Source organism: Orbicella franksi, chromosome 4, assembly GCF_964199315.1.
Source record: "Orbicella franksi chromosome 4, jaOrbFran1.1, whole genome shotgun sequence".
In the NCBI taxonomy this organism is placed as follows: domain Eukaryota; kingdom Metazoa; phylum Cnidaria; class Anthozoa; order Scleractinia; family Merulinidae; genus Orbicella; species Orbicella franksi.
Window position 1 is genome coordinate 10,457,702 of NC_138148.1, and position 25,742 is coordinate 10,483,443.

The 25,742-nt window shown below is 40.2% G+C and overlaps 2 protein-coding genes across 8 annotated transcripts; one reads left to right on the plus strand and one right to left on the minus strand.

Moving 5' to 3' along the window:
* Positions 1 to 1,993: 1,993 nt before the first annotated feature.
* LOC145484576 (uncharacterized) lies at positions 1,994 to 15,837 on the minus strand. Of its 2 annotated transcripts, XM_081463164.1 has the most exons (9): positions 15,750 to 15,837; positions 15,562 to 15,641; positions 14,159 to 14,224; positions 13,201 to 13,281; positions 11,683 to 12,338; positions 11,300 to 11,332; positions 10,124 to 10,216; positions 8,781 to 8,879; positions 1,994 to 5,670 (listed from the first exon to the last, which is right to left on the minus strand). In XM_081463164.1, exons 5-9 carry the CDS (start codon positions 12,317 to 12,319, stop codon positions 2,678 to 2,680), a joined length of 3,855 nt encoding a protein of 1,284 aa, XP_081319290.1. In that variant the 5' UTR covers positions 12,320 to 12,338; positions 13,201 to 13,281; positions 14,159 to 14,224; positions 15,562 to 15,641; positions 15,750 to 15,837; the 3' UTR covers positions 1,994 to 2,677. The 2 variants fall into 2 exon arrangements, with proteins under 2 accessions (XP_081319290.1, XP_081319289.1); XM_081463163.1 differs by lacking the exons at positions 13,201 to 13,281; positions 14,159 to 14,224; positions 15,562 to 15,641; positions 15,750 to 15,837 and adding exons at positions 6,230 to 6,328; positions 6,793 to 6,885; positions 8,011 to 8,073.
* A 466-nt stretch (positions 15,838 to 16,303) lies between these two features.
* Positions 16,304 to 25,742, plus strand: LOC145484632 (deoxyribonuclease TATDN3-like). 6 transcript variants are annotated; one of them, XR_014049040.1, is made up of 12 exons: positions 16,306 to 17,153; positions 17,312 to 17,344; positions 18,781 to 18,854; positions 19,326 to 19,404; positions 20,864 to 20,926; positions 21,196 to 21,273; positions 21,437 to 21,468; positions 21,739 to 21,794; positions 22,027 to 22,139; positions 22,966 to 23,046; positions 23,699 to 25,232; positions 25,525 to 25,742. XR_014049040.1 is itself a non-coding variant. In XM_081463233.1 (11 exons), the coding sequence occupies exons 1-11, from the start codon at positions 17,055 to 17,057 to the stop codon at positions 23,840 to 23,842; spliced, it is 852 nt and encodes a 283-aa protein (XP_081319359.1). In that variant the 3' UTR covers positions 23,843 to 25,742. The 6 variants fall into 6 exon arrangements, 4 of the variants coding, with proteins under 4 accessions (XP_081319361.1, XP_081319359.1, XP_081319363.1 ...); XR_014049041.1 differs by having other exon boundaries at positions 23,699 to 23,895; positions 25,483 to 25,742; XM_081463233.1 differs by having other exon boundaries at positions 17,055 to 17,153; positions 23,699 to 25,742.

The following is a 25,742-nucleotide window of genomic DNA, read 5'->3' on the forward strand; positions in this document are numbered from 1 at the left end:
TCTGGTGTTTGTGTTCGCGAACACAATAGACTATTTCCGAGTTAGCTGGTGCCTCTTTTTCAAAACGAGTCTGCGTGCAAAAATGAGTTCGATATACATGAAAATGAACGTCAAGGCGGAACACATTTTCAGAAGAATGGTTTCGCACTCTTGACACGGGCAAAAACCAACTCGGAAATGGCCCATTGGGTGCAGCTGGCTACCTGCCACACGCTACTTGCATGTACTTACCCCTGCGGAGTAGCATCACATCCGGGGGGAGTCGCACTCCTGTAGTAGCTGTTATGTGCTATGGAAACCGGAGATACGCACCTGCCTGATGGACCTTTACGTTCTAACGCATACTTACCTTACCAGTAAACATCCAATAGCCTGTGAACGGTTTTCTAATTAGGCCACATGGCGAAAAAGATTCGGGGAATTGAGCAAGCCTAGCGTGATAAAAAACGCGTAGCCATGGGATTTTCTACCCCAGACCCCTCATGGCTAGCTCCACTTGCCGTAGAACTGTATTTTCCAATCTCGTCCCAGGGCAATTCCCCACTGAATGTCAGCCGTCCCACATTTGAAGGGATAGAGAACTTAAGCACGCACGTTTTTGAGACGCGGACGGTAACCGGAAGTGAGCTTTTTTCACTTTAAACTTGTCCTCACACAACCATATTCACATTGCTAAGTATCTTTTCTTCATTAGAGATGAGTAGTATAAAAATCTGGAGGACAATACGGTCCAAGCATGCGAAATCTTCTCTTCCGGTGGCCGTCCGCGTCTCAAAAACGCGCGTGCTTAAGCTCCCCGATATGGGCCTAGGGACGAGGCTGGTAAATCTAACAGACTAAGACCGTCACAAGAGTCAAAATGTAATCATTTTGTTAGTATTCATCTCACTTAAGATTCAACAAAATCATTTTCTAATGTGTTGGGAAATTCCAAAAGTACGCTTCCGGGTATAGGTCGGTGAGGCGCGTTCGCACGTCAAGTCCGCGAGAACACGTTTTAGTCTACCTGGGACATTAAGGTCGGCACACACGAGGGGTCTAGTCCCTGGGTCTAGTCCCTGCGACTAGTCTCTGCAACAAGTCGCGGGGACAAGTTCCATCGTGTGAACTGGCCATTTTTGCTTCAAAATCTAGTCGCAGGGACTAACTTTGGTCCCTGAGACTAGTCCCACGAATTCAAACCAGTTTGAATTTTTGGGACAAGTCCCTGCGACTTGTTCCTCTTGTTACTTGTCGCATGGACTAGTCCCCTCGTGTGCCGACCTTTGGCCTCATTGAAACATTCAAACAGTCGACTAATAAGTAAACAGTTTTCTCAATCAAAGAACTATCTCCGGCTCGATTCTATTGCTCTATTACAACGAATAAATAAAAGCCTTCATTTGGCGCGAAAATATGCTAGGATATTTGTCCGCGGACATGATCTGTTCCGAGAAGCGAAAAGTCTTCCGAGAGCGTAGCTCGAGGAAAACTGAGATTTCAGGAACAGATTATGTACAAGGACAAATATCCGAGCGTCTTTTCGCGCCAAATAAAGGCTATTGTGTTTATTATTCTTCAAATGTTTTTTTCGCAATACACGCCGTTTAAAAATTGGGGAACATATAAACAAAACCATTTGACGCGAAAATATGCTAGGATATTTGTCCGCGGACATTACCTGTTCCGAGAAGAGAACGGTTTTCCGAGAGCGTAGCTCGAGGAAAACTGTGAGCTTCGACCTTGTAACATACCGCTGAACAGTGCTCACCTCTTCCAGATTAAAGACACCTTTATTACAACAATTAATTCTCATTTATATATACATTACATGTACATCTTTTGAAACATTATCGTCGTGTAACAACTGTTGCGAATAGAGACCAATAGAGTAATTTATTTTACATATCAGGGCTTGTGTGTTTCTCAGTCCTGGCTAGTTACGTAAATACAGATTATCACAAACAGATGAAAGACTACATTAAAACTCGGATAAACATAGAAAAATTGTCTATTTACATCGTTTATTATAAATATGATAAATTGTTACATGCAGATACAATTCTGAAAGCTTTTTTACATTAATGAAAAACAATACAGCAATAGGCCACTTTCGATATATTAAAATTCAGCTTGATAGTGAGGCCTTGAGGACAAAAACAAAAGAAATAAATAAACATGGTCATTCAATTTCCATTGTTTATGTCTTCTAAGCCTCGCTGCCAAGCTAAATTTTAATATATTGAAAGTGGTCTATTCTAGCATTTCCCTTGAAGTCAGTCGGTTGTTCCCAGGAGTCCTCGGCTTAGTTTCGTCTGGAAAGAGAGACATCTAGAGACTAGGCTGACCTTCAGTCAACTAATTTCTATTTGTAGCCCCGGAACATTTTTCCCCGCTAACTCAACAGTACATGCTTCCCTTAAACCGTCAAACCGGGAAAAATTTTAACGATTACTTGCGTAATTTTTCCAATCAGATCTCAACTCCCTATTCATTGTGTAATGACTGAAGAAAAGACAAAATATTAGAAAATTCCACTGTAGTGGAGATGATTAAAAAACTTAACTACTTCTGGACTTCCGAGTGGTAAGAAATTTTGAAAGCAAAGCAATTCGTATCTTACTTAAAAGCCAGTTGGTCTCGAATTATATGTCACATAAAAGATCTGTCAGTGTTCATTCAAAAACAAAAACTTAAATCAGCTAGAAATCGGGTATTTGTGGAAACAAATTCTTCTCAGTGTTGTGTTGGATTTAAGCGCCTCAGCTAGACCTGCTGCACCAGCAGCACCAATGTCATTCTCAGACAATTTCAACACTGTCAGTGTTGTGTTGGATTTAAGCGCCTCAGCTAGACCTGCTGCACCAGCATCACCAATGCGATTCCGTGATAAATCCAACACTGTCAGTGTTGTGTTGGATTTAAGCGCCTCAGCTAGACCTGCTGCACCAGCAGCACCAATGCGATTCCATGACAAATCCAACACTGTCAGTGTTGTGTTGGATTTAAGCGCCTCAGCTAGACCTGCTGCACCAGCATCACCAATGTCATTCCTTGACAATTTCAACACTGTCAGTGTTGTGTTGGATTTAAGCGCCTCAGCTAGACCTGCTGCACCAGCAGCACCAATGCGATTCCATGACAAATCCAACACTGTCAGTGTTGTGTTGGATTTAAGCGCCTCAGCTAGACCTGCTGCACCAGCATCACCAATGTCATTGTCAGACAATTTCAACACCGTCAGTGTTGTGTTGGATTTAAGCGCCTCAGCAAGACCTGCTGCACCAGCATCACCAATGCCATTGTAACCCAAATCCAACTCTGTCAGTGTTGTGTTGGATTTAAGCGCCTCAGCTAGACCTGCTGCACCAGCATCACCAATGCCATTGTAACCCAAATCCAACTCTGTCAGTGTTGTGTTGGATTTAAGCGCCTCAGCTAGACCTGCTGCACCAGCATCACCAATGCCATTAAGAGACAATTTCAACACTGTCAGTGTTGTGTTGGATTTAAGCGCCTCAGCTAGACCTGCTGCACCAGCATCACCAATGTCATTCCTTAACAATTTCAACACTGTCAGTGTTGTGTTGGATTTAAGCGCCTCAGCTAGACCTGCTGCACCAGCAGCACCAATGCCATTAAGAGACAATTTCAACACTGTCAGTGTTGTGTTGGATTTAAGCGCCTCAGCTAGACCTGCTGCACCAGCATCACCAATGTCATTCCTTAACAATTTCAACACTGTCAGTGTTGTGTTGGATTTAAGCGCCTCAGCTAGACCTGCTGCACCAGCAGCACCAATGCGATTCCATGACAAATCCAACACTGTCAGTGTTGTGTTGGATTTAAGCGCCTCAGCTAGACCTGCTGCACCAGCATAACCAATGTCATTGTCAGACAATTTCAACACTGTCAGTGTTGTGTTGGATTTAAGCGCCTCAGCTAGACCTGCTGCACCAGCATCACCAATGCGATTCCATGATAAATCCAACACTGTCAGTGTTGTGTTGGATTTAAGCGCCTCAGCTAGACCTGCTGCAGCAGCATCACCAAAGGAATTCCTTGACAAATCCAACTTTGTCACTGTTGTGTTGGATTTTAGCACGTCAGCTAGAACAACAACGTTTGCAGCATCAATTTTGCCACGACAAAGTCGCAGCGTTTGAAGTTGAAGAGATGAGCCAAGCTCACGGGCCAAATCCGCTTGAAAACTGCTGTTATCTTGTTTACATTCTTTTACGCACTCCAATGCAACTGTCAAGCAATCATCGGTATCATCGCCATCGTTATCATCGCCATCGCTTTCATCGCCATCGCGTTCATCACTTTCATCGCTTTCATCGCTATTATCGCTATTGGCATCACTATCATCGCTATCATCCTGGTTCACTTGTCTCATGATATATTTCGTTAGGGCTACTGCTTCTTCCTTGCATCGTGCTGCTAACAGACCACATGTGTATGGAAGCACCTCTTTCAGTTCACGAGCAAATCGTTTTTCAGCAACTATTTGGGCGGGAATGATTTCTTTCTCAATAAGCTGACAATAAAGATAGAGGGCTGCAAACCATTCTTGAAAACTCTTGTGTAGAAAGCTATACTGTCGATGCGGTCTTAGTTTACTGCCTCCGGTCTGAAGTGACAAAAATCCGAATCCAGGTAAGTCATCTGCATGACTTTGAAGCTCGCTTTCCTCAAAGTCCAATTTGTCTTGAAGTAAACCGTTCAATGCTATTCGCCCAAGATGTTTCAGTTGAGGGTTATACACTTCGATGAGATCCGCGTTCACTTCTGGCAGTCCTTTCTTCCTTCTATATCTTGCAAGGATACATTGTATTATTTCCACGTACAGTTGCGTCCTACGTTCTGGGAAAACACCTCGATACTCTTCACAAACAAGGCAAAGGAGTGCAGCGTTCAGAGGGTTTGCCGCCATGTCTTTCAGATTTTTATCGCTTTCCAGCTTGGACAAGAGCTTTTGGGCCAAATTCTTCGATGTTTTGAAGTACTTGAGGATAAACTTCCTTGCATCTTCTTGGGTAAAACCTTCAATTTCCAGCAGGGTGTCACTGTGTATTCGGACCTTAATTCCAGCCTCGTGCCTTGCAGTCGCAACCAAGTGACATTTTGGAAGCACTCTGCCCTGAATGATTTCTGTAAACACTGGCAATTTACTAGTGGGAACCTCATCCAATCCATCGAGTACTAGCAAAACGTCAGACTGATTCTGGCGGATGAATGTGAAGAATCTATCTCTTACGTCTTCTCCAACTTCTCGAGGTAGAAGTTGATCATCAATGGTCTCCCACAGGTCAGACTGCATATCACGACACTTCAGCAACAGCACTGTTTCGAACCTTGGGAAGCAATCTTCTAGTTGCTGCTTTCTTGTAGCCCAGTCATATACCAGCTTTTTGCAGTAAGTCGTTTTCCCCATACCAGGCTTTCCTTCAATTAACACTGTTCTTGGTTGTGAACATTCTTCATGTGGTTTAAAGATCCCAGACATGTTTACAATGTTGTCTGTCGCTTTTCCTCTCGTTTTTTTCCTGCTGACCACTTTAAGTCTGGTAAAAATACCATCGAGATGAAAGTGAAACTCTTCACACCAGGGAAACGGTGCAAGCCATCCCTCGCGGAGTTTGTAGAGTTGGCGAATTCCGTCAATTAGCTCAGCTGGATCAAAATGATCTAGAAGTAATTAAATAAAAGCTACTTCAAGTACCTTGTCAATCACAAGTAAGAAATATGCAAACAATCGACTAGACATAAAGCTTTAAAAAAGGAAACGGAATTGAACCGATGTAGAATTTTTGCAAGACGAAAGTGACTTTGAAACATTGTTGTGCCTCGCTGCCTCCCCGCCTCCCCACTTACATACATTTGGTTAAGGTTTGATCCTTGAATATTGAGCCTTTTTTGTTATTTGGGAGGCTCGAATAAATTTATAGCGTGACTTTTGGGAGATGCACGAGACATGACGCCTGGGTGAAACAGTGCAAGAAATGCAGTTTAAAACCTTTTGGAGTAGACAAGTTTATCCGTAAGCCCGTGACATGTGGTTAATTTAAAATCATAATTGTAATCTTCTTTATTTTCAATAAAAGTTTAAAAGGTTCATTCACAGCTGAGTATACGCAAATGACTGCACAGTATCATTACTTTTTCACTTTTGTCAAAACGTTTCTTTCGCTGGATAAACTGTGTTTTTATTGCGCAAAAATGCCACCAGTTTTTATTTAGAACCGACCTTCATCCTCGGTCTCTCTGTGTGTCATCAAAGTGTCTAACTTGTCACTGATGTTCCCTATCTCACTTTTCATCTGTTGAAGGTCGTTTCTAATTTTGCCTGAGGATGAAAATTAACATCAGCCTTCGTTCATTAGTGAGCAGGAGAGCGATTTTCACTTAAGTGTCGGAAATTTTTTTGGTTTTGATTACTACCCTAAACGATTGGCTTAAAAAACCCGCGCCACTTTTTCATCCAATCAGAAGTAAAACTGCAACACCAATAGTGACTTGTTCCCACACGTTTTCCCGCGCTTCACGTCAGCTGTATGTATTAAAAGTACTTCGAGTTTTGACTGACTTCTGGATTGTCTGTGTCCTTTGTGATTGGCTAGACAGATTACTTTGGCAAATTTATTAAATTTCTACCAGTTTGAATAATAATTACCATCATTGGTTTCTAAACAGACATCCCGTCGTTTTTCTCGTTTCAGTTGACGTTCACTGCGTGTATGTTACAGGAGAACCTTTCTTTTGACTAGAGATGGAATCTATAAACCTTCAAATATCTTAACGTCTACTGACCTTCATCTTGGCTGGATTCCTTCAAGGAGTCTAACTTTTCACTGACGGTTTTCGTTTGTTTTCTCATCTGCTCGAGTGTCTCTTTGAGGTTTTCAGGGAAACAAAAATCAAAACGTTAGCTTTACTTTGAAACTTACTAGGGATTGTTCATTACGCCCATGTTTAGCCTTTTTTTTCGTTTACTTTATTTTTCAGAATGGTATGAAACGATGTATAACGCGATCCTTATCCAGGAGACAGACAAGCTCCCAAGAGCTGATAATTAACACTTGAAATTTCATACTTCTTGGAAAATAGAGGGATAATTTTTTTCCGGGATAACTTTTTCAGTTTAAATACTGCTGATAAGTTTTTTTAAACTGTCCTTGATAAGTTTGTTAAGGTTACAGTTGTTATTTTAACATTCGTCATTGTTATGATTATGATATAGGTGACCTGTGTAAAATATTCCACGCTACAACCTTTCACTCTGTTGTCATTCAGTTCTTAACTAAATAAAACGTACTTCAAAACTCAAGCGTAAACGGAAGCAGGGAAAACTTTTTGCCTTCACAAAAAGATCAAGCATTACATCGCGACCAACTTCTGGTTCTTTAATCTGTTTTTTCTTGGAAATTTCAATGTATATGTTGAATGAAAGATATTCGTGTTATTGATATCTCATTCAGTGAAAGCCGAAACTGTTTATAACGTGTCCTATCGCTAGTGTTCTGAAATCTCTAGTTCTCCCGAAGTTCTGCCATATCGAGAACCGTGTGTTTACAAGTGCAATAGAACATTATAAGTTGGCCAACTCTATTGACCAATGACAGCGCGAGTGTAGAACCTCAGTTATTTTTAGAAAGGCTAATTATAACTAACTGTAGTTAATAACATTAGCGCAACCGTAGAGTCTACTGCAACCATTAAGTCTAACTGATTAACTGAAGTCTAACGATCAAAATATTGTTACCGCTGTTCATTTGACCACAGCCATTAATTCACACTAACTTAACAACAATGGAATCCCAGACTTTCTTCGTTCAGAATAAACGGTGTGTAAGTTGCATAAAAAGTATCCATAGGCAAGAAGAAAGAGTTCTTTTCGGATCTAAAACGACTGTTTTACTGCTCTTCAAGTTCTTAAGCAGACTCACTGAGACTTTTCTCGTACGATAAGATCACATTGTCAAACGCTGTGCTAAGATTACCTCGTAAAACGACAAATTAAATCTGTACCTTCATTCAACTTTTCGCTGATGGTTCGTATTTCCCTTTTAATCTCCTGGAAATAATCTCTCTCTGTGGACAAAGTGTGGTACATTAGTTTGTGTTGACTGTTGAAGTACATTCAAGTCAATCCATACAAACAAGAAAGTTATGTTTACACAATTGGGTCGGAAACGGGATGTTAGAGAAGGGGGTTCGAGATACGGACGCCGAAAGTGTTCCCCTGTTGGGGAGTCCAGGGGAGATAGGGACCGCCGAAAGCGTTCCCTTATAGGGGGTTCTAAGGGCATCCTCCCCCTAAAAATGTTCAAAAGTGAGGTCTTCAGATGTGGGATTTCCGGCTTTCTGAGGCCGAGTCAGTGTGTTATAAAACCTCATTTTTTAATATAGGGAGTTCAACCGAACCCCCGTAACCCCTCTAGATCCGTCCCAACAGAATCCAGTACAGCAGGTTCTTGTCATTATGTCATGAAACGTGTAAACAAAGCGAGTAAAGAGAGACCGCCAAAACTAGATCTGGTGGAGTGAGTGCATGACGGATAGAATAGACAAGTTCCTAAGCCCACGACAAGTGGTTAATATAAAATCAGAATTATAATCAGTGTGGAAAGACCTTTTACGCAGCATCTTCAATAAATTAAGAGGCTCGCTTATAGTTGAGTATAAGCAAATGGCTGCACAAAATCAATCCTTTTTTACTTTCGTCAGTGTTTTTTGTCATTGGATAAGGTTTTTTGTATTGCGCAAAGGATGGTTAAAAGTTTTTATTTAGAACTGACCTTCATCCTTGCTCTCTCTCTGTGTCATCAAAGTGTCTAACTTGTCACTCATGTTCCCCATCTCACTTTTCATCTGTTGAAGGTCGTTTCTAATTTTGTCTGAGGATGAAAATAACAACAGGCTTCGTTAATAAGTGCGCAGGTGGTAACTTTATCATCATAAACTCACCGCTAGAACGATTTTTACTACAGTACTTGCCAAAGAGGTCGGACGATTTTAATTTTGGACAAAAAGAGTGTCCGAAAATTAAACCGTCCGAAATTTTTAAGCGAAATATTTACAGTGCAGTACAGTATAAAACCTTTAAGTAGCTCAAAAGCTCTTGGCTTCCGTTATGGAGAGAACTCTAAACACGGTAGTTGAGATACGTAACGACTTGATAGAATTCGTGATATTTCCTCGTCGGTGTATCTCAAAAACCTTAAGGGCGCAGTAAAACTATCATTTTCACATATGTTGTTTTTTAAAGTTTCATTCATGTTTTCTAGGTGTAAATTTACTTTAGCTATGTTTCCGAATTTTTTGTCTGAAATTCGTCTGAAATTGGATAAAAAGTGTACAAAAATTAAAACGTCCGAAATTTTAACGTACGTCCGAAAGTTTTTGTAAGTAATGTAAGTCTCGAAAAGAAATATCGAGTTTGCATTACTACGCTATACACGATTGGCTTAAAAATCTCGCGCCACTTTTTCATCCAATCAGAAGTAAAACCAAAAACAACCGTGACTCGCTCACGCTCGTTTTCCCGCGCTTCGCGTCAGCTACATGTATTTACTTCGAGTTTTGATTGGTTCACCGGATTGTTTGTGTTTTTTGTGATTGGTTGGAGTGATTACTTTGATTTTGGTCTTACCACAATCAGTTGAAAACTGCTTTACAGTCATGGTTACATCAAACTATAGCTCGACAAATGTTGACGTTGGCAAATTTATCAAAACTTCTACCAATTTGAACTGAATAATGACCCTATTTTTTTCATTTATTAATTGTTTAGTTGAGGTTCACTGTGTTAGTTACAGAAAAACCTTTCTCTTGACTAGAGATGGAATCTGAATATCTTCAATTTTTAAAAAATGCATCAAATATTTTCGCTCGCACGCGGTTGGTCTAGACGCGTCACATGACTGAATAAGCCCCAGCCAAAACTGGGGAATATACAAACAATAGCCTGCATTTGGCGCGAAAATATGCTCGGATATTTGTCCGCGGACATTATCTGTTCCGAGAGCGAAGCTCGAGGAAAACTCTGAGCTTCGAGGAACAGATAATGTCCAAGGACAACTATCTGAGTATATTTTCGCGCAAAATGGAGGCTGTTATTTATATCTTAATGTCTACTGACCTTCATCTTGGCTGGATTCTCTCAAGGAGTCTAACTTTTCACTGACGCTTTTCGTTTCGCTTCTCATTTGCTCGAGTGTCTCTTTGAGGTTTTCTGGGAAACAAAAGTTAACACTTTAGCTTTAGTTTAAAGCCTCTACGGATTGTTCTTTACGACCAAGTTTGGCCTTTTTTTCTTTACTTCATTTTTGAGAATTGTGAAAAACAATGCTTGGGTAACTTTACACGAACCGATTTTTAACGCCGATTTTTCAAACCATCTTACACGAGGCAAATTTAAACATAACTTTGTTGCGGCAACGGACGGCAACGGTATGTTACACGAGATGATTTTTGACGCAACATTGCAAAATCGGACAATGCTGCAGGTTTTTGAATCGATTTCAAAACCCCACAACATGTTGCCGCAATTAAATGTTGCGTTAAAATTCCTCAAGTTTACAGTGCAAAATAGCAGGAATTTTTTTTCTCCGGACTGATAACTTTTTTTGAAAGATTAAGTTCTTTGACTGGTGTTGCTATTTGTTGAGGTCTGTTTTCTCGAGAATTGAATTAGTCATAATATTTCTGACCCCATCCACCCTACGCGGAAGAAATTTGAAAACGCAGCTCAATTTCTACGGTTATGCCAACCGTCCACACTAATCCGGAGAAATTGCCCTCCGAAAAAGAGCTTTTCGAAAACGTCCTTCAGACCAGAGGAATTGAAAACGCCGGCTCCGTGTTTTAGTGTGGACGGAAATATTTTGAAAACCGGCTTTTTCGAAAACGACGACGTCAGAATAATCGTGTGTTTAACCCTAACCCTCAAGGGTGCACTCAAACTTTTCTGCTCCTGGTGATTGCTGCGTTTACAAATTTCTCCGGTGTAGTGTGGCGCGGGCCTAAATCTTTCTCCGAAACTTGGGACGAAAACAAAAAGATCGCCATTTCGTAGACCACCTCATTTTACACTAGTACTGTTTAATATGTAGATATCTCAAGTTAATAATCTAATTGTTAAATTGCAGTTTTTCGCATGCCTTCCTATTCGAGTTTTTGTTTTTCGTTTTTCGCCTTCCTTTGCAGGAGATAAACGAAACTAAGGTTTACAGATTACTTTCCCTTGACATTTTCTTTTCATTTTTAAAAACGTTCGTGTTGTTAAGTCTACTGGTTCAGTCAGTTTCACACATACCTTCCACCTCTCCAAGTTTATCCTTTATGTTGCCTTTATGTCGAAAAAAGAAGACAAAAAAGAAGAAGAAAAGTTAATGATGCAACATGTTAATTTTCATCGCAGGGTAGGTTATCAATGTACATTTTCCCTGGTTTGAGGCCAATCAGAATCGTATCCGCACTTGATACAAATTTACTCTATTCGTATCCACACTTAGCCAATGCGAAGGTTTGTCTGTAGGTTCCTTGCTGACTAGTTGGCTATTTATACGACGCGGTCAAGGAGTTGAATTGTGGACTAACAAAAAACAAATCTACGTAGTGGAGGTAGGCTCGATTACCAGCTGTTCAAGAAAGGAGTCCGTGCTCATTCCCCGAATTTGAGGCTAAATTCTTACATACCTTCCATCTCTTCAAGTTTTTCTTTGATGTTGTCTTCATCTTTCCTCCATTGCAACAGCAGTTCTCTGTAATGTTCCTCAGTGTCGGGATCCATACACTCATACTTGAGTTTATTTATAGCGACTCCATAACTCACTCCTCCCAGTGCTACCAGCGCATTACTGATATCCTTCCAGAGGGTGTTAAACGTTACATCGTCTACAGAAGCTTGTGTCGCATGGCCGTAAACAGTATTTCGGTAGTACTTCACCCTGGCTATGTTGGCTTCAGTACTCGTGTCTGCAGCAGAAGGAAGATTGTCCCAGCCGGTGACGGGTGGAGCCAAACGAGATATATTTCTTAGCAGCACCATTAATAACGTGATATCAAAGCTTGCTGATGAAACAGATGCACGGATGGTAGGGTACAAGTTTCCCCATTGAGTAGGATTGAGGATTCTCCTCGACCTAAGTGACTGTAGTGTCTTGTGTGCTGGGGTACCAGGCGCCAATAGAGAATGCAGTCCAGCTGGAGGGTGAATTCTGTCAAATGTGTCCCTCAAGGCCTGGGATCCAACGTCCACCAGAAGACGACACAACCGTGCATAGTTGGTCGTGTCCTTGGTGGATGCAACTGGCGGTGCAAGAGCAGAAGCCATGTTTGGCGACCAGATGAACCTATCAAAAGGTTTTTCGGTATGTTAGCTGCAAGGAGTAGTCCCTCTTTCGCTTAGCCCGTCGTGCGCGACGCGAAAAAAGAAAAAACCGTGAGGAAGAAAACGGTCGAGTGAAACCCTGGGGGTGAGAGATTTCGCACGGCCATTTTTTTCCTTGTTGTTTATTTACGGTCTCGCTCGACGGACTAAAGCGAAAGAGGGACTACTTGTAGGCTACTTAGTCTACGGATGGCGTAGTATAGAACATACTCTTTGTTCTTGCTGTTATGCTTTCTATTTCTATCAAAAAAAATCGATCCTGAAGTAAAACTACGGCTGTTGATCAAGGCTGATCTTATCTTGGGAGGCAAAACCGAGTAAATGAAACCGCCGCCAGGTTAGCTCAGTTTGTAGAGCGCCAGACATCTGTGCGTGAAGTCGAAGGTTTGAGCCCCAGACCAGACCAACACTCAGGGTCGTAAAATAATTGAGGAGAATGTGCTACCTTTGTAATTACTGCTGCAAATGGTTAGACGTTCAAGTCTTCTCGGATAAGGACTATGAATTGTAAGCTCCATCTCTTGCATCTTCAGTGTCACGTGGTTATCGAGGGACGTTAAAGAAACCACACACTTATCGCAAAGAGTGGGGCGCGGAGTTCCCGGTGTTGTGGTCTGGAATTGTCTCACGGGTTGGTGCTTCACATAGTGTTAGCCTCATTGCGCCTTTTCCCCTCGGACACAATTGTTTAAGAAAAATTGCTATGTTTATGTCTATGTCTATGTCCATGTCTAGGTCTAGGTCTAGGTCCAGGTCTAGGTCTAGGTCTAGGTCTAGGTCTATGTATAAGGTCTATGCCTAACCAAGAAATTATTGTTGCTTACCCACACAATTCAAGAAGATGCAATTGTCCCGGTTAGTAATTAATATCTCAGCTCTGGATGTCCAACATGCTGGATGGTAATCTGTATATGAAAAGAATACTATTTTCTTTTGGGACACAGCGGGTAATTCCGAGCGGGCAAAATAGCGCCATCTTGCCCGCTCGGGTAGCCAATCACAGAAAGGATTTGGTTCACCTTGGCCGCTCTCTGAGCTGGCCATATAATAAAGAGGAGTCCTAGTTTCTGGAACCCTCAATTTTTCGAACGTCACGATAACTCGCACCGAAGGTCGCACCCTCCAACTCGACCCCTGATTTTTTGAACTACGCGACTTTGGAACTAATTTTCGTTTGCCTTGGAGGTTCAAGAAACGGAAGTCCAGCGTGACTGATACGGTGTCAATTCAAGCATGAAGAGTTGAAATAAAATTGATGGAAAAGGCTACATATCACATACCAAAAAAAAAAGGGCTTGAACGAGATTTCCCTTATAAAACAATTTCTCAGGAACTCTCCAACACTGACAGACACTTTCCAGACTAGAGAGACAAAGTCTTCCATTTCTCTGTTCCTTTAAGACCAGTTTTCTAAATATCGTTTCTCCTTAAATTATACTCAGATATTGCTAAAGTTCTTCAAAGTGAATCAGGCTTTTCAGTCTAACGTGCTTGACTGAGTGTCTACACCAAATTGAGAAAAGCAAGCAAGCAAAAGCTTTCCACCTTTGTTGTTTTAGACTTATGGATATGTGGGGGTAACCCTACGATGGACTAGCATCCCATCCAGGGGGGAGTAGAAATATTCCTAGTCGCTTTATGCTACAGAAACCGGGATAAGCTCCGGCCTGATGGGCCACTTGGCTCGTATGAAGACTTAACATTGGATATGTAGACAAACACTGCTACATTATAACCGATTAATCACATAGACTAGAATGCACATTTTCAGAATTTTCTTACCTTGCAGAGTACTTGGTCATAACGTTGTTTCAGTTCCTACGTATCATAATGGGACAGTAGCAGCAACTGTAAAAATAAACAGGTTGAGTCTAATCTAATGTAACATTTCATCTGCTCTTGACATTGGGACTGGTGAAAAAGTATAAGGGGAGGGGAGGGTGGGTCAAAGCATTTGAAAACGTGGTGGATAGAAAACACATGTATTTCATTCCACGCATCCTGCTTACTTGAAACATGAAGGTTTCTCCTGGAGCCAAAATGACTCGGTTTGACGCGTGCAATTGATAGGCAGTCATAAGTAATACATGTATGCGACTCTATTGAAGCGAACTAAATTATTCTGAGTAGTAAAAAGTTCTTTCCCTTAACTTTAGTCTCGTTAAATACTAACATCTAAAACAATCTATTCGAATCTGTTGACCTCCTTTTGCAGGAGGGTGCTGTCTGAACAGATTAGAGTCCGCAATGATCACGAGATCAGAAACACCTAAGCGGAATGGAACATTACATAACAAACTGTCACGCCAACCCTCAAATATTAGGGGAAAAAGAAACCTTTAAAAAGACACTGTAAGGTAGTTTTTCCACTCTTCAACCTTTGAAGTAAGGACGAATTAATTTTGAAACCTCCATAGCCTGCAGACTATAAATTGTTTCGTTCTCGAGACGAGTGCGCGCGCAAAAACTTTGGGCGCAGGAAGAAGGTATAAAAAAACACTTTACATGAAAATGCTGATATTAAATAAGTAAGACGGTAATTGAGCGAGTGTTTCCCCCCTGAAATGGCGATCATTGTTTCCTGAAGGTCGCTGATAACTGTTTTTATGATCACAGAATAGGTTTTGATGGGGAATTGTCAGTGATTAACCAGTACGTACGAACAGAGAAGTTTCGATTCAAACAGGCTAGACATTCAACGACTTCCGCTGTCAGTTCTTAGAATGCACTCGTGTCTCGATGTTCTTGCAGACTCGGGACTTGAGCAAGTGTTTCCCCCTGAAATGGCGATCACTTTTGCGTGAAGGTCGTTGGTAAGCGTTTTTATGATCACAGAATAAGTTTTGTCAGGAAATTGTCAATGATTAACCTCTACGTACGAACAGAAAAGTTTCGAAATAGCCTAGACATTCTAGGACTTCCGCTGTCAGTTCTTAGACAGAATGCGCTCGTGTCTCGATGTTCTTGCAGAAGCGGGACAAAACTGTTCGCTATGAATTACTGCGAAGCCACGTTTCATGTACCTTGAAGTAAATACTTACGATGTTTAGACCATTACAAAACAGGGGCTTAAGAACAGGGGCTTGGCATTTGTCGCAGGAATGTGCTTACGACTGTGTATTATAATTTCACCCTGCGTATCTCGCTAAGTTGAGCATTAAAGGTTAATATTTAACCATACTTACCCAGATCTGGGTTTGCAATCGATTCTCAGTCTCAAAATTGATACAACAGTGGTCGCCAGTGGTTCTGAAGAGATGAATCCCTGTTTGAAACGAACATCTTTAGAAGCGGATTGTCGAGGGATCCACCTAACTGCGAAGCCCACAAAGTCACGCGAATAATTCTTAGTCTTGAAATGGTCTATCCTTACCTGTGGTCTGTGTGGTCTCGTTGAATTCCTTTATGTGTGTAAAAGCGATTCAAGGGATCTTCCGATTAAAGGATTTTCTAGAATCAAGTCATGTCTGTGGGTACACTGGAATTTGAAAGTACTCTACGAGCAGAAGGCAGATTTTTCTGAATCACGAGATAACAAGCAGTCAAGCGGAAAACAAGGTTGGGTCCAGTCTAGTGTCAAAGCACGCACATTCAGGTCCTGGCCGTGGGCTTTTGTACATAGTGCTAGCATTTTTTCGAGCATTTTAGTGAGGCAAAAGCATTAAGCACAAGAGATGATCTCTTGATTAAGCATTATTCGAGCATTTTAGCGGCATTTTCCCGGAAAATTATTATTTTTTCCACTAAAAATACAAATAATATTTTTTTACGAGGAAAGGAAGACTTAACTCGAAATTGAAAAAAATTCAAGTGCCACTTCACTTAAGTATCCCTGAAAGGAGACAAAGGATTAACAGAACAGCATATCATTCAGAGAATGAACTTTTGGTGTATGAAATCTATTATATACGTTGTTTTAAACTATACGTATTTGTTAAGCACCCTGAACTGTTAGTTGTGTGAAAACGTTAAAACTGTTAAAATTCAAAAACTCCTATGTATGAGCATCAATCGAGCATTTTAGTGCGGAAATATAAGCACAATGTACAAAAGTCCTGGGCTGGCGTTTTTCCGCTACAGCGCGCCGATTCATTAGCTAGTTTATGGTCACATGAGATCTAACAATGTCAAAACTGTTCACCGCCAAATGCATTAGCGGGAAACATTGCGAAAACTATGACGTCAAACGGGAAAGAGGTCACCGTTGACCGCTGTTGCATGTGATCAGATCAGAGCGTGCAGTTGAAGGTGGCTTGGTGTTGTTTGTTTTGTTTTGCGGAAATTTGTTTTGCCACATAAAAAATTACTTTTAAAATGACTGCCTTGGGGAACAGTGAATTTTGTTTCCCGACAATCTCAATGTTTCCATCGACTTCACTCAGTTCCCCTCAGGACCAGTCACCATTAGTGTTAACTGACACAGGCTCAAAAGAAATCATTCAATACTGATACCTATCATTCAATGCTTATACCTAGAAGGTAAGACTTTGGAGGAAGAGGATGAGCCGTGGTTTTGAAAAAAAAATCTCCTAAATCTGGCCCGTTGTGCGTCTTCCCTCAACCTATACGTGCCATGTGGCATCAGAAGCATATCACCTAGGTGATATCTGGTGGCATACATGGCGTGACTATCTAACAGCCCTGAAAGTTCTGAAAAGGGTTGTGGGAAAATTTCAACATGGCGGACGCGGCGGACACTTTTAGAGAAAAGTTGGAATCGGAAAAGATGTGTTTTGTGGACTGTCATGCGCATATATCTGCGAAAGATTTCAGTGAGGTAAAACAGTGCGTAACAGTAGCAGAATGTAGGACTAGTTTGATCCACGTCATTCACACGCCTTATAGCTAGAACGATGCATACAATGCCCTTTAAAACTGTTGTGTTGTTGTGATAAAGAGTTGTGAAAAAGACGTTTTTGTTTTCAACTATCACAGGATATCGATGTTGTGATTGAGGAGGCAAGGAAGGTAAGCTAGTTAATCGTTTTGTATGTAGAAATGGGCATTATATCTGTTTTTTTCTATAAGGCTATTTTTTTTTATAAAGAAATCCAAATAACGTGTACTTTTCGTCATGGCCCTGGGAAAACACCAAGGGGTCCTGAAAGTCCAGGAGGAACTACAAAACTTCAAATAGAGGAGATTTACGCCCTCCCTTTATCGCCTCCCCCTGACCCCCTTACTCATCCTACATCCTCGACACATCTTTGTTTCCCCTGCTCCCAGAGGTCTCCCAAGTGTAATATAAGAGTTTGTACGGAGATCTTGGCTAAAATTTTTATAACAGTTTGTATGGAGATCAGGAGTTGACGTTAAATTCGTTCAATGTATGGCTAATTTACCGAACAAAGACTCTTGAACATTCAATGGTGTCATTTTTTCTCATCCTGGAGATGTTAAACGAGATTTGAGTGAATTTTTAAAAATTTGTCCTAGGGTGCTATTATAACACAGTTCTCCATACAAACTCTTACATTATGCTTGGGTGACCTTTGCTGCTCCTGGAATAGAGGAGTTCGTGCTCTAGGTGGCACTATGGGTAATCAGGTTAAGATTGCAAAGAAACAAACAGCGGCACAATATACATTTTCCTTCATATTTCCATTCTGACTTTCATTTTTGAGAAGAAACTCTTACTGTAAATAGAGAAACCCCTTTTCTACATTTACTACCGTTTTTGAGTCGATTGAGCTAGACATTAGCCTACATACCAGAGTAAGAGAGATGTTATTTTTGTAGCTTGACCAAATTGTTCGGTTTTAACCGTAAAAGAATTCCTATACTCACAACAATCACTCGATCGGCTCAAAAATGCTGGTAAACCTGGAAAAGGGGTTTCTCCGTCTACAGTATATGTTTCATCTCCAAATGTGAAATCAGGATGGAAATATAAAGATAAACATTTGTTTTACGGCTTTGCTTCTTTGTAAATTTGTCTTGATTACCCATAATACCCCTTGATACGTGATCTCCTCAATTAATCTTGTGCTTATGTCCCCGGGTGACTTTGCAAGAATCCAAATGTAACTGTAAAAACCTAGGGGTGACCAGAGTTATTGTGGATATTGGTTTTGATCAATCTTGATTATTTTCCTCTTAGGACTCATGGGATGCAGCCACATAGTTAGGCTTTTTTCTCCTGTATGCAAAGAGGGAGAAGTGGCTAATGTTCAGCCACCCCTCCCCCTGTCCCAGAAAAAGAATAAAAATAAATAACTAAATATCTGAAACTAAGATTCTTGGAGTTGCCACATCCCACTTTTCCATCATATTTTAAACTTTATTTAAAAAGAGTATTGGGTCATATTTGGATTTCAGCAAAAGGCTTAGTTGAGAGCACAACTAGCCCTGGGCTATTGGACACAACTTTCTTTACATGCTGCTTTGGTTATGTATTTTCTTAGGTTGGAGTGAGGGCCATTGTTGGTGTGACAGAATTTAAGGCTGAGTTTGCTGGAATGCTTAATCTTCATGAAAGGTTTGAAATTGTGTACTTTAACCCTTAATTAAATTCTTCCTCCTCTTTCTCCACTGGAGTTAACAAACACCCAATTTACTTTAAGCAATACAAAATGCCAAGACTACATACATAATTAAGTTCTGAGCTTCCCATTTGACGAGGGCTCTCTCTTTTTATGATTTGCCAGAGAATGGATTGAAGCGATGGTGATGGTCCCACCTCCCCACAGTGATAACCACTCTCACTCCTATACACTTCCCAAGTAGATCCATTCTCATTTTATTGCGACACTTTGGGAGATTGAGAGTAAAGGCTCTGGTTAGAGATACTTGCTATGATTGGCTGAATGAATACTTCCAAGGAGTCAAATACATGTAAACCTCCGTCCTGTACTTTTTGTTACTTTAATTAATCTTGAATGTCATTTTACTTGGATTGATGAGGCTGACACAAATCTGATGCCTCTAATGGTTTTTACATATATTTTAGGTATCCAGATTTCATAGCTCCTTGTGTTGGTGTTCATCCTGTACAGAGCCTTTGTCCTGATCGCAGTGCTACCCTTGAAGTAAGTGAAACAGCAATAAAGAGTGAAATTTTCTTCACACTAAGTCCTGATTCCTAATTCCTCTTCAAATGAACGTTTCTTTAATATTTTTGTTAGTGATGACCGTTTCTTAGTTTTGTTGATACTGGGCCAGGAGGGACTCCCATATAAAAAGGAAGGGGGTGCTGGTTGGAAGTATTGTTGAAAACAACCCATAGGAGATATCAATTCTAAAACAGCACATTACATGTATCTCCTGTCATTCTTCTTTTTTGGCTCAATTTCCTAAAAGCTATCATAGAAGCTCCTGCTGTGGACCTTTAGAGGTACCAAAACCACTTTTTTAACCCCCTAAAGGTATGACAAGCACCCCTGTCCTTTTTACATTGGATTCTACCCCCTTCCCCCTGGGATACTGGGATGAGATGGAAAAGGTGTGGTGGCCTTATGGTTAATGCTTTGCACTCCTTACTGAACAGCTTAGTTTGAGCCCTGGCTGGACCCTCAACTATGTTGTTGGACAAGACACATGTAATCTAGACCTAATAAAAATTAATACAACTGCTGGCCAGTAGATTTTTCTTCTTGATGTGGGGAAATCAGATTGTTTTGCTGGGGAAGGGGAGGGGGTCTCTGTATTTACAACTCTCCCATAGAGGTCAATCCATTTTGCTTGTATTGCATCATATCACAAAGCCTGCGAATGCAGACATACATGTATTTCTGGCTGTCGCTTGTCTCCGCTGAAAGTAACGTCTGTGAACCTGAGCCAGGAAATGATTTCTGTAACGTAGGAATTTTAAGCCAATCACAGTTTAGTTCAAGTAGCGCCAGAACTACTGCGTGAGGTATTCGCTGCGAGGAGCACTCGAGTTTCATTCTATCATGGAATCTGATTGGCCAAGAAGAAACAAAAGTCATTACGTCACAGAAATCGTTTTGTGGCTCGGGTTCGCAGATGTTATTGTTGGCGGAGACAAGCAACAGCCGGAAATACGTCTGCGTTTGCAGGCTACATATCACATTGCATCCAAAGAGTTTGCTCCTGACTGATCCCTCCCCACTAAGGAAGTACATAGTATGCATTTACTTTTTCCACTGAAAAAACAGTTCATTGGAATGGTTCCTTGTGGTTAAGGGTCATAGCATTGTCATGGTTACCCTCTATGCTCAGCTAGTAGTATGTGGCTCTACCAGCCTGATAGGCACATTCTCCTTGTTCATCTATAAATTTGTTGCTGAGTGTAATGTAGTGGTAAAATATTGTTTCCATCGGCCATATGCTGAGTGGTTACCTGAACTGGACAAACAAGGTTTTCATTCCAGAAGCTAAAGCTAAGTGCCAGCACCAATGAGGCATCTTGCTTCTGGTATCATCAGAATTGTAACAGACATAGCCTTTTCATCGTAAGATAAACTAATAAAATAATTGTCATGAATTAAACCTTATTGTGCTGGCAATGTTGTTCTTATGTTGCAGGATCTTGATGGTGTTGAGGAGTTTATCAGAGACAATCATGAAAAGCTGGTGGCCATCGGAGAGGTAAGAGAGTGCCACATGCCTGAAGAAAGTACACCCTTTTTGCGGTATTGGAAATTAATCTTCATCAAGTTGCCAAGTCTTAAAATCACCAAATCATTAAATGATTGCAGCTTTTTGAAGAGAATAATTAAACCATGGAAAATTGCACAGCACTCTTTTTGCAGCACCTTTTAAGTTATTTTTTCTTCTTTTCATGCATGATTAATTTGTGACACATTATTTATATTTCATCAGTATTCATATGTTTGCCTGACATTTTCTTAATGAAGGTTGGTTTAGATTTTACCCCAAGATTTATAAGCAAAGAGGAAGATAAAGATGTACAGAGAGAGGTGTTTAGCCGACAGGTAGAGAATCCCTTCAGACTTGAAATGTCTTTTCATATTTACCACTTTACCATCAAATATCAGCCCATAAACTGTACCTAACTGATCAATACCTGGTTATTTGAAATATTTTTAAATTTAAAATTTAGATTTAAACTTTAAAAATGCCTTTTTGTTGTTGCAGATAAAACTTGCCCAAGAGCTTGATCTCCCTTTGTATGTGGGTACATTATTTTCAATTATCAAAATAAATGATATTAAAATAACTGCCAAGCAGAGTGTCTTTCCTTAATGTTTCCACACTTAAATTTGTAAACTAATTAGCCCTTGTCAATTAGCTTAGTTGTTAAATACACTATATTTTGAGAATAAAAGGGAAACATGGGAATAACATTTCTCAGATAAGTTTGCTATGCTGTTTTAAATCTTTTACTTTTTGACTATGCTGAAAGGATTTTGTTTAATGTGGTGTCTTGTTGTTTGCAGAAATGTCCATTCCCGATCAGCAGGGAGACATGTGATTGAATTGCTACAAGAACATGGTACTTCTTATCCCATAAACATGAGTTACAATTCCTCTAGAAACTCTTAGAACAGAATGTCATACCTCATTTTCTTGTGTTAAAGATATTGCACAAGGACAACAAAGATAGTTCATATTGTTAGAGAAGATTTAAGACAATATGAATACTACCAGAGCCAGTTTGATTCCCTTTGGTGGGAGAATCTTTAATTAAAAATAGTTAAAATTAAATTTTAGTTTTTCATTCTTAGGTGCCAAGAACGTTCTACTGCATGCATTTGATGGGAAACCTTCCAATGCTCTCAAGGGAGTTCAACAAGGATACTATTTTTCGGTTCCACCATCTATAGCTCGCTCACCACAGGTAAAATATTTTGTTAAGTGTTGTGGACGTCTAGTTAAGGAATCTTAGTTTTACAAAGTGATGTTGGTCATGGATAGAAAACTTGTCTGGAGCATGATTAGGAATGGACAGATAAGGTACTATACTACCCAATCCTGTGGAGGCTTAGTGGCCTCATGGTTAGTGTGCTTGCCTGTGGATTGAGCAGTCTGGGTTTGAGCCCTGGCCAGGGACATTTTGTCGTGTTCTTGGGTAATATATTTTACTATCACAGTGCTTCTCTCCACCCAGGTGTACAGCTGGGTACTGGAAAATTTAATGTTGGGTGGGTAATCCTGTTAAGAATTATCATCCCATCCAGGGGGAGAGGGGCGGTAGAAATGTTCCTAGTTGCTTCATGCTTATGCTAGATAAGTGATGGCCTGATGGGCGAATTGGTTTGTATGTAGACTTAATCTTTTTTGTACCTTACTACCCAATTCTAGGAAGTTGGGTGGTATGTTCTTCTATAAAATGATCATTTATTGGAGTGTGACATGCGGTTTCAGAACCCTGTCTAGGATTAGGGGGGTGGGTGGGGGAGATATGAGGCTTGAATTGTTGTACTAGAATATGAGTAGGGGCTGTGTACAGTATGGCTGGTGTGTGAGATAATGCAGTGGAACATGTTAAGGGATTGATGGGTGTTTGGAGTGCTGGACGAGGTGCAATACTGTGTTGTTTACTAGGATTGGCCAGAGAGGGAGCAGGGGAGTGGGATATTTCTCTAGAACCCTATCTGGGGTGGGTTGCTGTGGTAGAACATGACTGAGTTTGCCTTGTTGATGGTTGTGTTCTTCATTGTCAGAAAGAGAAGCTTGTGAAAAATGTCCCGCTCTCAAATCTTCTACTGGAAACAGATTCACCAGCACTGGCTGCTGAAAAACAGGTACTCATATTGTCTCATTAATGTTTTAGATATGAATGTTGCTCAACCAGTATCACTTGCTTAGACCTGTCACCCAAAATAAAGTAAGTTGTCAACCCTGGCATTTTACTTTGATCTACCTTTCATTGTCGCAACTAAAAGAAAGGTGTATGGTGCGTACTCAAACAACAACAACAACAATAACAACAACAACTTTATTGATGTGTTTAGATAAAATAGCACAGGGTGAAATCCTCTACTCATTGAGGACGCCTAAAAGTTAACTTGAAGGAACTATTTTCAGCATTAAAAGTTAAAATTAAGGATCTATTTACAGCTGTTAAAAACATAAACTCTTATATTACAAATCATCAGATTAAGAGCAAAGAAATCATAACTGGGATTCGTACTGGTTTGGATACCTGATCTTGTTACAGATTTTTACAATTTTATTTCTCTGTTTAAGCCTTAGGGTTAGATTTGATTGGAAGCATATACCAAACACTTTACACAGCATATTGATCAAATTCACTCAAACCTCTAATTATTTTGTTCAGGGCACTCCATACTGTGTCTTTTCAACCCTCTCTGAATGTTTAACAATGTCACAATGCAGTGTCTCTCATGTTTGACATATTGCTTTGTAAATAATTTATTTTTTGTTTTTTGGTAGACAAGGAATGAACCTAAGAACATCTACATTTCGTGCGAGGCAATCTCAAGGATCAAAGGAATTCCTATGCAGACAGTTTATGAAGAAACCACAAAAAATGCTCTGAAGTTGTTTCCCAAACTCCACAGATTTATTAGAAAGTGATTTAATGAGCAATCCAGATTAAATTAACAAAATTAACAAAATTATTTAATATGGTGAGTGGAATGTTACCTGTGAACAGGCTTCAGCTTGAAGGATCTGACAGCGGCTGGAAGGGTCTGACAGCGACTGGAAGGGTCTGACAGCGGCTGGAAGGGTCTGACAGCAGCTGGAAGGGTCTGACAGCGACTGGAAGGGTCTGACTGCGGCTGGAAGGGTCAGACAGTGGCTGGAAGGGCTGAGAAAGAACTGGCTGAGAGTGAAGTGGCCAAGGGGGAGATGTTCACAGGCTAAGTGGAATGGGTTTAGGGAGTGATTGCTAAGTAATTTTAAAATTGCCAACATCATACAGTAATGACAATTAGTTTAGAAATAGAAAACATGTACCATGTTTCTATTGGGTTTTGTATAAATCTACTCGCGTTCTATCACGAATGGCATTCTCTGATTGGCTAAGGTACTCACTATCTATTCTGTGATAGATAGTGAGTAGTGTAACAGTGTGCCCTTGTTAACAAAATGATGGCCGCTTCTTGGCATTTCTGAGGTGTCTGTGAAGAGGATTTAGATAAAATTTTGAACGACCAGTAGATTTATACTAAAACAATTAGATTATTCGCTCTCGATTTCTATGCATGGTAGTTGACTCAGGCTATGCCCTTGTCAACTATCATGCGATAGAAATATCAAGCTCATAATCTAATTGTTTAATAGAAACATGAGTGGAAGTTTGGGAAAACAACACATGCTGTGGGAACACGAGCCGACAAGTGAGTGTTTCCACAGCTTTTTATGAGTTCTCCCAAACTTTCATGAGTGTTTCTATAACTCTATAGAAACACGGTGTATGTGTTTTCTATTTCTTTTAGAAAATTCTGCAACAAAAAAAGAGAAAACAACCTGTTTATTTTGATCATCAAAATGTAAATTCTTTTTTCTCGCACCATCATTACGTCAACAGCTCATGCTACTTCGTGTTTCTATCAAGGAATAGAAAACACGATTTTAAACCAATCAGTGCACATATTTTCCTTGGACTATTTTCTAAAAGAAATTACAAGTATGTTTACTGCCTGAATTGTTTTTTGTAAAAGTTCCAATGAATCACTCAGTAAGAAAATGTGAGGCAAATTCTTTGTGAACCTCTCAGCTCTTTTAGATAATTAAACCAAAACCCACTGGGGTGGACTCAGGATTTTAGAGAATGGGGTTTGAGATATGGATTGCTGAATGCAGTACCCTGCAGGGGGGTTTGTGGGCATCCTCCCCTGGAAAATGTTTAGAATTCAGGTCCTCAGAAATGGGATTTCTGGCATTCTGAGGCCAAGTCAGCATGCTATAATGTCTAATTTTTTTAATATAGGGGTTCAACTGAACTCCCGAACACCCCTAGGTCCCCCCAGACCCAGTAATGATTCCATCAGTTTTGCAAACCCTCAGTAAAAAGTAAAATAGATATTTAATTTGTACAAAGGAGCAAAGCAAGTGAGTAAAATATTGTTTTAAACACAAATTTTATTTTTGAGTGGTAACAACAACATTTTGTCACTCGTTTTGCTAATGCATAAAATATTGTTTTTGACATGAGAAAATAAAATTCATGTATTTTCAAGCCACCGTGTAATTTTCATTTTATTTTATAGGTAAAGTGACTGGTGTTCAACTGAACTCCCAAACACCCCTAGGTCCCCCCAGACCCAGTAATGTACTCCATCAGTTTTACAAACCCTCGGTAAAAAGTAAGATAGATATTTAATTTGTACGAAGGAGCAAAGGAAGTGAGTGAAATATTGTTTTAAACACAAATTTTATTTTTGAGGGGTAACAACAATATTTTGTCACTCGCTTTGCTAATGCATAAAATATTTTTTTAACACAAGAAAATAAAATTCATGTATTTTCA

Coding starts and splice junctions, on each gene's coding strand:
- LOC145484632 (XM_081463233.1), top strand. CDS start 17,055: ATGGCGGACGCGGCGGACACTTTTAGAGAAAAGTTGGAATCGGAAAAG. Junction 21,469..21,738: donor CAAGAGCTTGATCTCCCTTT/GTATGTGGGTAC, acceptor TGTTGTTTGCAG/AAATGTCCATTCCCGATCAG. Junction 22,140..22,965: donor CTATAGCTCGCTCACCACAG/GTAAAATATTTT, acceptor CTTCATTGTCAG/AAAGAGAAGCTTGTGAAAAA.
- LOC145484576 (XM_081463163.1), bottom strand. CDS start 12,319: ATGGCTTCTGCTCTTGCACCGCCAGTTGCATCCACCAAGGACACGACC. Junction 8,880..10,123: donor AGAATCCAGCCAAGATGAAG/GTCAGTAGACAT, acceptor TTTCATCCTCAG/ACAAAATTAGAAACGACCTT. Junction 5,671..6,229: donor CAGAGAGACCGAGGATGAAG/GTCGGTTCTAAA, acceptor AATTACTTCTAG/ATCATTTTGATCCAGCTGAG.